General features: G+C 47.6%; 1 protein-coding gene across 2 annotated transcripts in view; it reads left to right on the forward strand.

Annotated features, from left to right (window-relative positions):
• The first annotated feature begins 1,179 nt into the window (after positions 1–1,179).
• The window catches only part of MBOAT1 (membrane bound O-acyltransferase domain containing 1), a 111,026-nt gene continuing 95,731 nt past the window's right edge, over positions 1,180–16,474 (forward strand). For both annotated transcript variants that reach the window (XM_070778321.1, XM_070778322.1), the window contains exon 1: positions 1,180–1,690. In XM_070778321.1, the coding sequence (XP_070634422.1) occupies positions 1,604–1,690 (87 nt within the window). In that variant the 5' untranslated portion in view covers positions 1,180–1,603. The remainder of the gene's footprint in view (positions 1,691–16,474) is intronic.

A 16,474-nucleotide genomic window follows, 5' to 3' on the forward strand; every position in this document is an offset into this window, starting at 1 on the left:
CATAGGGTTGCAAAGAGTTGGATACGACTGAAGCGACTTAACACGCATACACACAGCCTTATTGATCCTCAAGTGTATGCCTGTGTGTGTGTGTGTGTGTGCACTGCGTGAGTGAAGGAGCGTGGTGATAGTGGCCGCCTATAATATCTTCATGGGGACCAGGAGCGGTGGTTGGGACATGTTTTTTCCTCCTCAACAGAGGACAAGAGTTGAGAAACTCTGGCCTGACCATCTAAAATTCTGTGCAGCTTTTTGGTGATGAAACTCTTCCAGAAGGCCAGGGTGAGGCTGAGCCTTGGAGGGAAAGGTGTTAGGAGTGTCTGACAGGCCTTCAGTTGGATTTGAAGTTGAGGGTCACATGGAGGACAGTTAGTTCTGCTCTAGAGGGACTGCCCCACTGTTTGGTTGGTCTCTCCACCAACTAATCCTTGGCTGGGTGGCTCAGTGCCCGTTCCCAGGTAAACTGCTAATGCAAAGTATTGAGCTTGGTTACCTGGTGAAGCCTGGGGACTGACACCAACTCTTTTTTTTTTTTTTTTCCTACCCATTTGATTTCAACACCGCTTTCCTGAAAGTCCAGCAAGCATTACAGCAGTTCCTGGAAAGAGCAAGACTTTTATGATTCTCAAAATCTCTGTATCAACTGAAAAAGTTTCCCAAGCACCAGTGATACACTTCTGGGGACAAAGGGGGCCAGGTAACCCCTTTTTAGAACCGGTGCTGGCAAAACAGTGATCAGAGAGCACACAGTATCGCAGTAGCATCGTTTCTTGCAGGAGTGAAAAGAATTTACAGTCCGCGGGGGGCCGGACACCCAAGGTCAGAAGCTAGCAGTCCCAGTTTCTGAGCTTCTGCGACACAAACCCAGGGTGTAGGAAACTCTCCCCTTAAGGGGTGGGTGATGGGGCGCTGGCTGGGAGCATCGGGGTGTCCTTGGGTTTCCAGCCCCCGGCAGATGAACTCTTGGCCGCGGGGAAAGCACAGGAAACCTTCACCCGAGAGGGAACCGGGAGGGCGGGGGTGCTGAGACTGCGGCGGAACCAAAACAGGGTGTGGCCAGGGTGCTCCCGAGTTCTAGGCGCCCGCCTGGGTGACCCTGGAGGAGGTCGTTTTCGGGTGGCGGGGAGAGGACGGGGAACTCCGGAGAAGGAAGAGCATTGGCTCCTCCCGCCCCACCCCCGCCCGGGGCTGCGCAAAGCCGGGCGCGGGGCAAGGCGGCGGCGCCCGTGGCAGCCTCTCCCGCCCCGCGCGGCCCGGGCAGGGCGGGCCGGGTGGCGCTCGGGGGGCCGGGCTCTGGTCCCCACTCAACCCTCCCTCCCCCCGCCTCCCGGGCCGTCCCGGGCGGCCGGGCCAATGAGCGGCGAGAGGAGGGGAGCGGGAAGCCGAGCGCGCTGGGCCGCGGCCCTCCTACCGCGCCCGTAGCCGCAGCGCAGAACGCCAAGTTTTGCGCCCCGAGACTTTGCGCCGCGTCTCGTCCTCCGGCTCGCAGCTCGGTGTCCCGGAGCCTGGCGGCCGCGCGCTACCCTCGGGACGGCCGCCCGCGCGCACTCGGGCAGGAGGACGCCGAGCCGGGGGCCGGGGCTGGGGGCGGCTCCTCCCGAAGATGCAGGATGGCAGCGGAGCCTACCGCACCACGGGCTCCACCTGTCTGCACCCGCTCAGCGAGCTCCTGGGCATCCCGCTGGACCAGGTAACTGCGGGCGGGCGGCCAGGCCGCGGCTGGGGCGTGAGCGCAGGCACCCTCCCCGAGTCGGAGCGGGAGGGAAGCCGGGGGAAGCGGGGAGGGGGATGTTATCTACCTCCCGTCCCCGCCCCCAAGCAGATTTCCCTGCTTCAGACTAGACAGGTGGAGTTTTGTTTGTTTGAGTTGATGTTTTTCTCCTGTAAGTATGTGTATACCCTGCACAGCAGGTTCGAATAAACTTTTTTTTTTTTTGGTCTTGTTTGAAGTTTGGGGTTGCCTCCTTTCCTGTAAGCCAGTTCTAAAGCCTTCTGATAAATGAAATCGTGTTCCTTCTGTCATTGCACTCAAGTCTTCATTATTTTTAAGTTAGTTGAGCCTACTTAGAAAGTAAGCCTGAGTGATGTCTAAGCAGTAGTCTACCGTTTGGGGATGAGAGACCCGGGTTTTTCGGGCAGCGAGGCTTGGAAAATCGGGTTGACAGTTATTTTGTGCCGTGCGATCTCCATCCGCAAGGGAGGAGGGACACAGGATGCTGTGGTTTTCCGAGGGCTGTGGTTTATTCAGTCAGTCCGTCCTCGAGGGTCCAGGCTCCCTAGTAGGACAGGTTATTGGAAGAAGAGAGAGGCTGCTGCAGGTGTTTGGACGGAAACTGAAAATAGCAACAAACAGTAATTCCAGGTAAGAAATTTTTCTAAGCGTTGAGGCTCTTAACCCAGTTTTTTGGTCTCTCTAGATGCTACAGGCTAGATCTGCCCTGTGTTTAGTAGTGAGCCAGTAAATACACAGTTGACCCTTGAATAAGACAAATTTGAATTGCATGGATTCACTTATATGTGGATATTTTTCAATAGTAAGTACTACAGCGCTGTACCAGTACTGAAGCTGCTTAAATCTGCAGTCTAGGAACGGAGGATTCAAGAGGCTGTCTGTAAATTATAGGCAGATGAACACCTGTGTGGTTGAAGGGTCAGCTGTATGTTATTTAAATGGAATTGAGTAAGGCGTCCTGGAGGAGGGCCTGCATACTCCTGTTTCCTGCTGAGTTTTCACCCAGTTTTCTTCCTCTGCCTGTTCCGTAGTAGTGAATAGTAGTGAAGTCGCTCAGTTGTGTCCGACTCTGCGACCCCATGGACTGTAGCCTACCAGGCTCCTCTGCCCATGGGATTTTCCAGGCAGTAGTCCTGGAGTGGATTGCCATTTCCTTCTCCAGGGGATCTTCCCAACCCAGGGATCGAACCCTGGTCTCCCGCATTGTAGACAGATGCTTTCCCGTCTGAGCCACTGGGGAAGTCACCTGTTGCCTAGTGAACTTTAAAAATTCTTTCCTTCACACAAGAGCATACCTGCTGCACTTCCCACTCCCATTCCTTCAGCAATGAGGAAGTGAGAGCTGGATGTTTGCTTTACTCAGACTGTTTTCCGAGCCACCCTCTACCTGGCCCCCTTTGAGGCTTTGATTCAGAACTCCACCTGATCTGACAGTTGCCTTCTCATCAGTTGTGAAATCCCGAAGGTCAGGAGGGTTTTTTTCCAGCTGCCAGTGCCTGTTCTTGTAGTGAGGATGTAGTGACTGCCAGGGACCTGCAAAGGCAGCAATAGCAGCAAATTCTCTAGCCCTGAAATGAAATCTAACTCAGAGCCGAATTTCCTTTCTGGGGAGTTTGTTTCATACTTAACCCCTCTACCCTCCATCACAATTTAATTGCACTTTCCATTTGCAGCAGAACAGCACAACTAGAGAATAGAGGAATCCAGGGAGGGTGTTTTTTTTTGTATGGAAAGAGAGATTGTTAATAGATCCTGGAGATTGATGGCTAAGAGGTACCTAGGATGGATGTTATTAAGTGCCCTGTAACTGCCTCCACTCTCATCTTGAGTCTCCTGGATTTCTGGCAAAGGAATCCTGGTTTTAATTTATAAGAAAGAACAAAAGACTGAGAGGGGAGGGATTTGGGGGTACACTGAAGGAAAAATGTGGGCTTATAGACAAGGAAGGCACACCTGTGATCTCTTAGATCTTAGGGAGCCCTACTGCCCTTCAGTTGGGTCCAATCACAGTGACTCTTGGTGGAAGACACCCATAAAGGGCAGTACCCCAGCTGGCTTATTTAGGCTGAGGGAGAATCCCAAACCATAAACAATGTGGTTTGAGGCGAAACTGTGGCTTGAGGGTTTGGAAGCTTGATGTGTTTTTCTCCCTCACACTTTCAAGGGCCTTTTAGATGTTAGACTGACTTGCGGGTAATTCCTGGTCTGCCAGAAATCTTCCTTTGTGACCGTCAGCTGGTATTCTACCAACCTGGAGCCTTAGGGTCCTCACGTGTAATGTGGGAGATGGCAAAGGACCTACCTCTGGGAGTTGAGACATTTTATATAGATGTAAAGTGCCCTACGGTCCTTGTATCAGGCAGGGGCCTGGCAGGAGACAATTCAACTCAATGGCTTATAATGAAGAAACTTCCCTGAATTACTTAAGAGTTGTGGGTGGCACTATAGGAGCCAATAAAGGATGTTCATGTACCAAGACTGGGCGCTGAAGGGGAAAAGGGAGAAAGTCCTGTTGCTGGATGCAGGGGCGAAGCAGAGAACTTGGCCCTTCTGCTCCCCATCCCCTGACCTTTGCATCTCTTGCCATGGCCCCTGGTGGGTGGCTGGCCTAGAGCACCTAGGTGAAGTGGTCTGAGGGGCTTCTCCTGGGCCACAGAAAGGGGACGAGAAATGTGGAGCCAGCTCTGGAGGACAGTCCTAGGCTAAGAGCCCAGTCCTTGATATACATTTGCTCCTGGCCCATTAAAGAGTACCTTCTTATTGGCCTGCAATTTGCCAAGAATGACAAAACATATCTCAAGTTGCCCAAGTAGTGCCTCATATACCATTTAAAGGCGGCAGTGAATCCTCTCCTTAATGTTTTAGCATTTCACATGTGTTTGTTAATTTCTGAATTGATTGCACTTGTGAGAATGTCTTTGGCTTCTAGGTCTCCCTGGGTCAAGTCGTTTATTATTTGCAACACCTGAGATATCTGCTGAGCATTCTGCTATGTGAGTGAAGAGCTCTGTTTTTCATCCGATTCTTCCATTTATCTGTTCTGTTAGCTCCTCGGGGGAGCCCATGTGCGTTGCAACTACACTCAGGAAAAGTCTCTAGTTTTAGCTTCTGGGGACTTTGACTAGCCTGGACTCCTCTGAAAGAGGTTAAATGCAAAATCATCTTATTTAATTAGAGACTTGGAGCCTAGCAGTCCAGATCCAGAGTATAGGAAATGGAGGATGTAGGGGCCTTCACAGGTGCCTCACACATGAGTTTGTTGAAAACTGTGTTTCTAGAATGAGTTCCTTTCTGTTGAGCAGATGTGGAGCTTGGGCAGGGAGCTTTTCTGTTTCTTATTTGCTTTTCTGTTTAAATCATCTGTTCATGCCCTCTCCACTCTGTTTAGGTTGTGGGCTATGACAAGATCCATCTTTAAACTGTCCCAGCCTTCGAATGGACTAGGACTCAACTAGTCCTAAATGGACTCAGCTACCAGAATGCTGACATTCCTAATGTGTGTGTCACTTGATCATATCCGAGGAGCTGTGCAAGAGGAGGAATTCCTGGCTTTAAGGACTTTGCAATTTGGGGAACTCTGAGTGCCAAGACTTATGTTTTTACCAACTGAAACCCCCCAAATTTGTCTGTATTTGCATAAAGTATCAATTCATTATTAAATTAGGATTCTTTGTCTGGATTTCAGTTTTTCCCCCTAATTGACATCAGCAGAAAAAAGGGGCAAAGGAAAAATAGACCAGGAGATAAGAATCTAGGAAGTGATTTCCGAGGTTAAAGCTGTCAAGGTTTAGGCCTCTTCCTATAGGCTTGTATTACAGTTTAAAAGGCTAGTGAAGACTAGCTCTCAAGGCCTGGCCTTCTCAACTCATGGTGATATGCGGGTATGATGCTCCTACCCGTGTCTCTGGTGGCTCAGATGGTAAAGAATCTGCCTGCAGGGCAGGAGACCAGGTTCAATCCCTGGGTTGGGAGGATCCCCTGGAGAAGGGAATGACTACCCACTCAGTATTCTTGCCTGGGAAATTCCACGGACAGAGGAGCCTGGCGGGTTACAGTCATGGGGTAGCAAAGAGTCTGACCCTGAAGCCTCTGACCATAAAGTTTCTACCTGCCTGGAGTTTTCAGTCACCTGGTTGGTTCCTTTGCCTGTCTGTGGAAAGCCCAACCCTCAATTCTTGTCTTATCTAAGCCTTGCCCTTGGTTAAAGGCTTAACTCACATTCCACAGTCATTATTAAATATTTATTTCACACTTGTAATGCCAGGGACTTGGTCAGGTTGTAGTAATATAAGGATTAAGAAAAAAAGGTTTCTGTCCTAGAAGAGTTTATACACCTATAAAGGAGACAAAAGACCCACATAAATATTAATATACAAGTACTATGTCCTGATGAACCGGTGTAGGTGCTAATAGAGGTTTGCTGTTGTTCAGTCACTCAGTTATGTCCGACTCTTTGCGATCCCATGGACTGTAGCACGCCAGGCTTCCCTGGCCTTCACTATCTCCTAGAGTTTGCTCAAACTCATGTCCATTGAGTGGGTGAGATCCAACCATCTCATCCTCTGTTGCCCTTCTCCTCCTGCCTTCAATCTTTCCAGCATCAGGATCTTTTCCGGTGAGTCAGCTCTTTGCATCAGGTGGCCAAAGTATTGGCGCTTCAGCATCAGTCCTTTCAATGCACATTCAGGGTTGATTTCCTTTAGGATTGAGGTTTACACGTGGTACCTTAGTGGAATGGAGACGGGAAAGCCACAGGACACCTTGGACTCCTGTAGAATTTACTGTTTACCTTTGACACCATTTGTATTTGACACTTAGTAAATGTTACTTTATTTTGTTAGCTGTCCTTCTACATTTGTGTGCTGAGTTTCAAACTAAAGTTTTCTTGAGGGTCAGGTTTTATTTCCCTTTGTATTCTAAACAAGTAATAAGTGAAAGTGAACGTCGCTCAGTCGTGTCCGACTCTTTGCGACCCCAGGGACTATACAGTCCATGGAATTCTCCAGGCCAGAATACTGGAGTGGGTAGCCGTTCCCTTCTCCAGGGGATTTTTCCAAACCAGGGATTGAACCCAGGTCTCCCACATTGCAGGCGGATTCTTTACCAGCTGAGCCACAGGAGAAGCCCAAACAAGTAGTAAGTACTCAACAAATGTTTATCATTAGTAACAGTATAGGCCCATGCTAATGGTGTATGTGATCAGATGTTGATATAGAGAATCTTGTTTTTCAAGTGGACAGTGGATGGGCCTTTGTAGGGAGAGGGCCCGCCACTGAACATCCCCCCTGTTGGTGGTGCCTCCAGGCTGTACCCTTGGGTTTCTGATTTGAACCATCTGCTCTCCACCCTAGGGCTTGACCCCAGCTCAGGATGCATTTGGCAGGCCAGAAAACGTCGGTCCTGCAGAGAGCCACTTTCATTTATTTCTTTGGCCTCACTGGTTCCTGCAAGGCCAGATCTCCTCTCCCCACTCAATTTCCCTTTCATTGTCCGAGAGTGAAAATCATTGACTCCCAGGAGGAAGCTCATGAGGTTAGACCACAGATAGCAAATCTTGAGTTTCTGCCGTATTCCAGGAATTCTTGGAACCAAGTGAGGCTGGGATGATTCAAAAGTGAATAAAATTGGGCCCTTGCTCAAAAAACTCACTAGCGATTGGGGCGGGGGACACAGAAGTCAACTGGTGTTGCTTCTGTGCAGTGCCTGGGCCAGCAGCATCAGCCTTGAAACTTGTTAGAAATGTCCATTCTCTCTGCTTGGCACCCCGTCCGCCGCTCTGCGGGGCAGACCCAGCCAGAGGGTGGTCTCATGAGCCCTCCTGGTGGTGCTGGGAGCAAGAAGTTTGAGAATCACTGCTGTGTACAGATAATTGGGATACAAATGAGTTTAGTGCAGTGGGGAGTCGGGTGAGGTTTGGTTGTCAGAGAGCATCTCACGGGTGGGGAGGAACATGAATTGGGTCTTGGAAGGACGAAGAAGTGTTTGTGTGGCAAGGTGGGTAGAAAGAACAGCACGTACAGAAACGGGGAAGTGTGAAACTGCACTTCATTTGAGGCGCTGAGCCCACTGAAGTGGCGGTGCGGCTGCGCTTGTGAAGACTGTGGGACCGTAGGTTGGGGAGGGGGGCGGGGGTTACATCACAGAGAAGCTGGAAGGCTCTGGTGAGGTGTCTGCACTTCATCCTGCGGACCAGGGGGCGGCAAGCTTTTTATATAAAGGACCGGACAGCAAATATCTTCAGCTTTGCAGGCAGTCTGTGGCATCCACGTCACTGTGCCTTTGTCACTTCAGAGCAGCCGTGGACAGTATGTAAATCACTGGGCCTGGCTGTGTTCTCCTGAAGCTTTATTTATGGGCACTGGAATTTGAATTTTATGTAATTTACATGGGTTGTGGCATTCCCTTCTTTTTTTTTAAAAAAAAAAACTTATTTTTCGCCATGCTGGGTGTTCGTTGCTTCCTGTATGCTTTTCTCTAGTTGGGGGCTACTCTTCGTCATGGTGTGGGGGCTTCTCACTGCTGTGATTTCTCTTGTGGAGCTGGGCTCGAGGGCATTTGGGCTTCAGCATTTGCAGCCCACAGGCTCAGTAGGTGTGGTTCTGGACTCCTGAGCACAGGTTCAGTAGTTGAATTGCATGGGCATAGTTGTTCCGTGGGACGTGGAATCTTCCCAGACCAGGGAATCAAACCTGTGTCCCCTGCATTGACAGGTGGATTTTTATCTGCTGTGCCACAAGGGAAAGTCCAAAATTCTCCTCTTTTGATTTTTTTTTTTTTTTTACAACCCTTAAAAAAATGTAAAAACACATAGTTAACATGCAGGCCACACAAAAACAGGCAGGGGCTGGATTTGGCCCGAGGGCTGGAGTTTGAGATCCATGTCCTAGACTGATTTTCCTCCAATCTGGTGGATGGACCAGCATCCGAATCTACTGCCATGTATGCTTCTGGGATTCGCTTCAGGCCTAGTGAGTCCAAATACCTGTCTGAGTGAAGGGGCTGCCCAGGTGATTCTCCTGACAACAGAAGTTTAGAGGCACTGCTCACATCAAAGGGAAAGCGTTGAAGGGTTTAATGTGAAAGGATTTTCATCTTGTGAAGTGGGGTGGGAGGTCATGGCTGAGGGATGAAGGGATGGAAGTGAAGCCGGGGTTTTGAGGATGAGCGGATGTTTCAGGTGGTCTTTATAGGGGAGCAGAGAAGGAGCTGCCTGGGGTCAGGTTGAATGGGTTGCTGGGTATAATCAACCCACTGAAAGTCAAAAGTGTTAGGATTTGTGCCAGTCTGTGATTTTTCTCTTTCAGCAGCGCCTTCTCAGAGCAAAAGTGAAATAGACAGTTGGAAGGGAAAGTCGTTGAGACGTTAAGAAGTAAGGGTGTTGAGAGATGCTGACAAGTAGCTAGAGGTGGTGACAGTGAGAAGGGAAACATTAGGAGATTGGAGGGACTTTGAGGAGCAGGTGCTGGGGAAGTGAGAGAGCCAGGCGCCGGGGTATTCAAGTTGAAGATCCCTAGCAAAGCTTCCCTGGGAGAAGGAATGGAAATTGATTCAGTTTAGCAAGCCCAGGAACTAGGGGGGTTTGAGGAATTGTCCTCCTAAACACTGAAGCTCCCCAGGTGCCCGGGGATGTGAGGTGTGGTACCGAAGCTCTCCAGGAATGTGGAGGTTGGTGGATGCTGACAACTAGGAGGGACCAGAGAGGGCGTGACCAGCTCTGCTCTCAGGCTCTCGGCCAGCTGCTCTGCAGGGTGCATCCTACCCAGGGTTAGGAGGAGCCACACTTGGGTCTGGAGGGGAGGCACTTCCTGGCTGGAAGGATGGTGCCTCTCTCGAAGGGTGTTAGGAGCTCTCCTACCCCCTTTATAGAAAGAGGCAGCAGCTGAGCCTGATGAGGGGAGCAGAACATACCTGCTGTGTGTTTTTGGTGCCTGCCACCCCCGTTCCCTCCAACAGCCCCATCCTAGGGGTCCAGTTCATAATTGGTGCTAATTAAACACTTTAAGAATTGATGCTTTCAAACTGTGGTGCTGGAGAACACTCTTGATTGTCCCTTGGACAGGAAGGAGATCAAACCAGTCAATCCTAAGAAAAATCAACCCTGGATACTCATTGGATGGACTGATGCTGTAGCTCTAATATTTTGGCCACCTGATGTGAAGAGCTGACTCACTGGAAAAAACCCTGATTCTGGGAAAGATTGGGCAGGAGGAGAAGGGGATGACAGAGAATGAGATAGTTGGATGGCATCACCGATTCAATGGACATGAACTTGGGCAAACTCCGGGAGATAGTGAGGGACAGGGGAGCCTGGCGTGCTGCAGTCCATGGGGTCAGGAAGAGTTGGACACGACTTAGTGACTGAACAACAACAGAACACTTCATGAATACAAGACCAAACAAAATGCACTCAAATGCTTTCTTAAAAAAGGCCATTTTAGAGTTCTTTCTATTCAGGCTAATAAATAAGGGCAGAGGTATTACTTTCACATGATTGGCTGATTTTACACACACTTAGGGCTTTTAGTCTGCAAGTGTATGCTAAATGACAGGGGATGGTGGAAGAAAAATGGTCCAGAGCAGCACTGGGGGAGTCTGGACAAGCAGTGACTTTCTTCTCTCTCCTTGCCCATGTGGTAGTAAAATGGGAAAGCAGACACTGGGGGCAGACAGCTCTCCCACCAGGCCGAGAGCTGAGGGAAGGAGCTGGGAAGACTCTGAGGTTTCCGGAGCAGAGCAGAGGTCAAAAGTGGGAGGGAGGTCAGTGGTGGGAACATGAATCATGGAAGCGGAGGAAGAAGTCCTTAGCTGCAAGTGTGCACACCCTACAGGAGGCTGGGGATGAGAGGCAGGTTGCTCGGCAGGGCAGGGAAAGTGCCCCCTGGGGGCCCAGGGGCCTGGTAAGGCCATGGCCAGCAACTGACCCTAAGCCTTGCAGTCTTTCTTGGAGCTGTTCACAAAGAGAGTGGAAAGAGCCTTTGTGGTTCTGAAGAGATTGCTTTTGGGAGATGAAAGGCGGCTTTTAAAATAACCAGAGGCTCAGCGGCGAAGAATCCGCCTGCAATGTAAGAGACGCAGGTTCGCTCCTTGGGTCAGGAAGATCCCCTGGAGGAGGGCATGGCAACCCACTCCAGTACTGTTGCCTGGAGAATCCCATGGTTGGCGGAGCCTGGCGGGATACAGTCCATGGAGTCACAAAGAGCTGGACATGACTGAATTGACTTAGCGTGAGCATAATGAAACGGTGAGATGTATTGAGGGAAAGACTATATTATAAACCCCAAATTCCATATAATAAAGAGGACAGGGTGGGTGGTGTTGGGCAATGTTCCTTAGTCCAGCCCTGTGTGTGGGAGGAATGACGACTCTATCCTAAGGGACTCGGGTAGGTCCAGGGGGTACTGGCAGGAATGGCCAGTGCTGGCTGGTGTCACAGTCTGGTGGCCTGATTTGACCACCGTTGAAGGGGGGTGTGGCCATATGCTTTCTGGAATTTAAGGCAGAGGCCTGGTGGGTCCTGGAGCTTCTGCCTGCCTGTCATGGAACAAGATGTGTTTCTTCTTGACTTGGCCTCAGTTTACCTGTCTGCCCTAAAGACACCAGGAACTCCACATGCTGGATGCTTAAACAGGCTTACAGGTCTTCAGTGGGACTTCCCCAGTGGCTCAATGGAAGAGAATCCACCTGCAATGCAGGAGACGCAGGTTCAATCCCTGGGTCAGGAAGATCCCCTGGAGAAAGAAATGGCATCCCACTCGAGTATTCTTGCCTGGAGAATCCCATGGTTCCTGTGGACAGAGGAGCCTGGCGGGCTACAGTTGATAGCGTCGCAAAGAATCAGACATGACTGAAGCGACTAAGCACTCACCCGTCTTCAGTAACTTGCCTGCAGCCCTAGGGCTGGGCGAGGGCAGAGGCAGGACTTGAACCTGGGCCTCTGCAGGCTTTGCTGTAGTCACTTCCTTACATGCCAGCATGCTTTCCTGGGTTCTGTATAGTCAGCGCAGCAGACAGTGCTTTCCTGTGGCTCAGATCCCCTGTGTCTTTTACACCTTCCAGCTTCTGTTCACACTTGCCCTCTCGCAGGCAGTAGCCCTCATCCTGATGCTCATTTCCTGTTTCATCCCCTCCTGTCTGCTTTCTGTGACCCTGGCCTTGCTCTCCCCTCTTCCCTTATAGACTCCCCCTCCCCCAGGGCCAAATGACCCCCCATTTATTTTCTTTGTTTCTCCACAGCACTCTCTCCATATCACATGTACCTCTTTTGCGGGGGGAAGGATTATGACAGTAGTCCAAAGAGTTATGTTTATTGACTTTGTATATGCATATCTAAAGGAAATCAACCACCCTGAGTGTTCATTTGGAGGACTGATGCTAAACTGAAGCTCCAATACTTTGGCCGCCTGATGCTAAGAGCCAGTTCATTGGAAAAGACCCTGAACCGGGGAAAGATGTGAGGGCAGGAGAAGAAGGAGGCAACAGAGGATGAAATGGTTGGATGGCATCATCAACTCAATGGACGTGAGTTTGAGCAAACGCCAGGAGATAATGAAGGACAAAGAAGCCTGGCATGCTGCAGTCCATGGGGTCGCAAAGAGTGGGACATGACTGAGTGACTGAACAACAATGTGTGTTTCTACTGGTCTGCATATTGGTTCTGTGTGTCTGTTTCTGTCATTTTTAAATAGAAAATTCATAGTTGATTTGCAATATTGTATTAGTTTCAGCTGTACAGCAAAGTGACTCAGTTATATCTATTTTTCAGATTCTATTCCATTATAGGTTATTAAAAGATACTGAATATAGTTCCCTGTATTGTACAGTACATCCTTATTTCTTATCTGTTTTATGTATAGTTGTTTGTATCTGTTAATCGCATAATTTATCCCTCCCCACCCTTTCCCCATTGGTAACCATAAATGTTTTCTATGTGAGTCTGTTTCATTTTTTTGTATATAAATTCATTGGTATTATTTTTTAGATTCCACATATAAATGATATTATATAATATTTGTCTTTGACTTCACTTAGTAGGGTATACTCTAGGTCCATCCAAGTGGCTGCAAATGGCAATATTTCATTCTTTCCTTACCTGGTGCCTCTTGTGTCTCAGATATTTCTTGGTCTTTCTGCCCTGCCTCGCTCTGAGAGGCTTCTTTCTGTGGTTGCTTATTGAACACTGGCTACCAAATATTGGGCTGGAAGAGGGATACAGAGTTGAGCTAGGGCCTGTGCCTTCTAGCAGGCAGATTTATAAGCATGTGTAAACTCTTACAATGCAGTATGCTTAATTATTACAGAAAATGTGTGCACCCAGGCCTCAGGACCCCTGGGCCTCTTCTGGGAAATGATGTGTGTGGGGAGTGTTCTTCCTGGGAGTTCCTGCTTTAGAAGCAGGAGCGAAAGTGCAGGGATGGGGCCGGGGGGACAGGCAGAATATGCCAGGAAGAGGAAACTGAGCAAAGGCACTGAGAAAAGATGAACTTTCTCTGTGGGCAGTGACTAAGGCTGAGTCGTGGTCATCTTGGTATGCTTAGGCGTGTGAAGTAAAAACTAAACACACTTGATTCCATTGTAGTGGAATTTTATTTACATATTTGCGTTGGAATGGATGACTAAGTGATGAGAAACCAAGGGGCCAGTTCCTTTAACCACTGGGTTAGGCCTATCTATTTCCTATTTGGACCCTGCATTTCAGATTGAATAGGCCTAATTTCTGATCGAAAGTTAATTAACAGCCCAGTTGCTGATAGTGAAATGTGAATCTTGGATTGTGTAAGTATAACATTCTCCATTCCTGTTTTCATTGTGTGAAGTTGATAGATCTATTACCCTAGATAGATCTATTACTATATGATATAGTAATATCATAAATGCAGATATTATCATCATCTTTTGGGGGGGTCAGAATGTTTCATGTTTGTGTGGACAATATGTAGAAATCCCTTTCCCAGTCTGAAGTCAAGTCACTTATACAAAAAGTACAGTATACCCCAGTACTCTTGAGTATTTTTGAAGCATGGCCTCTGAATTACATTCATAAAAAAAATTTCATGAAAAGATTATATCAAAGCAGATACAATCTGGAAATATCTTTTTGTGGCAGCAACTTATAAAAAAATTAAGAATTCAGTCTGTGTAATTTAATCACAGTATTTGGTTGTGTACTTTTTAGAAGCTTTCTATTTTAAGTAAGTCAACCCTTTCAGTAAGTAAGACAAAGGAAAAACTTGCTGCAGACTTATTAATGACAATTTCTAGTAGTTTTGCCAGAAAAGCAAAAGGATAGAGAATAATCAATGGGAAAATCACCTTCACATAGTTTATACTGGTTAAAAATAGGCTTTATTAAAAGACCACTGTCCCTTAGGGCTCAGTTACATGACCATGTGCCACAAGATGAACTCATTAACCCATTTGTAATGGGTTTTTACTTGGCCAAAAAATATGTACTTGGTGAATCATTTACCAACTTCCTTATAGTAGAAGGGCTCTGCTTATAACTGTTGTCAGTGGTTAATCTTCTCTGAAGTATGTTTTTGAAAGTCCACACGGCATTAAAGCATCTCTAAGTGTTGAACTAGGATTTCTGGGGGGTGGGAAAGGGGGTTGGTGCTGAGGGTTTCCCAACCATCCTAGTGTTAAAAATATTCCATACTCCAGCTTATCTACCAAAAGAACAACACAAAGCTTGGGTTCTTGTTTCATTTGAAAAAAAAAAAGAGCAGGGTTATACTGGAAAAGTTTTCTTCAGTTCTAAATTCATATTTCAAACAAGTAATTAAAAAATCCTGTGGTTTGTCCCCCCCTCGCTTTTGTCTCATTCCTCATTCTGTGCTTCTTTTCTGAAACAGAGTCGGCAGAGGTACATACAACATAAAGTTGCTAAGGCCTAGAGGAAGTTGCTAAATTCAAAAGTCATCTTGTGAAATGTCACGAAGTGGTTTAACTCTGAGTGTCATTGGGTTGAGACGTCTCCTCCGAAGACATCCCCCACCCATCCCCACCCCTGCATGATTTGTTGCTCTGTCTTTCTAAAAATTTAATTTCACTTATTTTAAATATTTATCTGTTTTAATTGAACATGATTTGTGTTTGATTAGCTCATTTTGGGGGTTTTTACTTTGTGTAAATACAGATTTTAAGAAATTAGTTTTCTGACTAGGTAGTTTATGTATTTAGTGTCAGAATCACAAGGCAGAAAAGGGGGGGTAGGATGAAAGGTCAGTCCCAGTGGTGATCCCCCACTTATCCCTCTTCCCCCTAGTTTGAAGCTGCTCACATTCCCTCCCCACTGGCAGCCAGTGGCACCCTTTGAGAGGTAGGGGAGACATCCATGTATATGGAATCTTTTTGTCTTTTCTGATATAAGCGAGAGCGTAGGTTCCTCCACTCTTCTTTTAAAAAAAAAAAAGAAAAAAAAAACAGTGTCTCCTAGGAATTGATTCATATCTGTGTCTACGGAGCTCTTGCAATGCCGACTTCCTTTCTGCCTTTTCTGAGAGTTCTGTTTCTGTGCTTCCAGGAGTGACCTCGTCCTTTAGCCAAGGCTGAAAAACGCTGCTGGGGGTGGGTGATGGAATCGGGGCGGGGTCCTCCACTTTGGCATGGTCCCCAGGAATGTGTAGAGTGAGGACCCCCTCCAGTGGGACAGGTTGGGCGGTTGAGTGCGGAGCTCAGGAGGAGGGGCAGAATGGGGTTTGCCTCCAGTTTCTGCTGGGAGGGAGAGAGATCCACTCTGGCCTTAGGCTTGAGGACGTTGAGGATCATCTGTTCCTTGTGGCCCAGGGATTCAAATGGCTCTGCCTCTCTCAGACGTGAGGTCCATGGCCCGTCTCCAGAATTTCTGCTCTCTCCATCTGCCAGAAACGATGCTCCTGAAGTCCAGTGCAGCTCTAAAATTCTGTGATTCCAAGATCTTCAACAGTAGAGGGAAGGCTTGGTTTCAGATTGTAAAGGAACTCTTCTTGAGGGTGAAGACCCCCTTTTCTTTTTCCTTTTCAGTGGATGAAGCTCAAAGAATTGCACCTGTATATGTTCCTTTCTTATTTCTTTCAACGAAGTGTGCGCATTTCCACGCGTGTTGGCTGAAGTGAATAGAACTTCAGGGCTCTGGAATTGCTTTGCTTCCACCTCCTTGTTAGAGTCCGGTCAGAATGCCTTAGAAGTTTGTGTGCTTTGCTCTGGAAATAAGAGTAATTTATTCGAAAAGAGCTTCTATTTCTTGTTCACATGTTTGAGGAGAGAAATGTTTATCTTACTAAACAATTATTCGTTCGTGAAAATCACCTGATGAGCCTGAGGATTAGGGGTGAACCAAAAGTCCTTTGTATCTTTACTGAAAGTGACTTAGATGCATGTGATGATTTTAATAAATCTGACTTTAAAGTAAAAGTGAATCTGAAGCACAAATACATACTGGTGTAATTGTGTGTGAAAAAGAGCTTCTATTTCTTGTTTACTAGGGATGTTGAGCTGGTTTTCCTCCCTTCTCTATCCCAAAAGAAAATTGCCCATTCATCTCTAAACATTAAGTGTTAACTTGCCTGCAGATTCAAAAGGAAGCAAATCAAATTGGATTTGAAATTGTATTCAGAGGTCCACTTTCTCTACCCTGTGGAGGGAAGAACAACAACAAAAAATTTACGTTTTTTTTTTTTTTTTTAATGACTGGGGTCTGGGGGTGGAGTTTACAAAAAGGATATAATGAAAGGCTGTTTTGTAGTCTGAGCCTTACTGAGTTAT

The sequence above is a fragment of the Bos indicus genome, chromosome 23 (assembly GCF_029378745.1).
Source record: "Bos indicus isolate NIAB-ARS_2022 breed Sahiwal x Tharparkar chromosome 23, NIAB-ARS_B.indTharparkar_mat_pri_1.0, whole genome shotgun sequence".
Classification (NCBI taxonomy): domain Eukaryota; kingdom Metazoa; phylum Chordata; class Mammalia; order Artiodactyla; family Bovidae; genus Bos; species Bos indicus.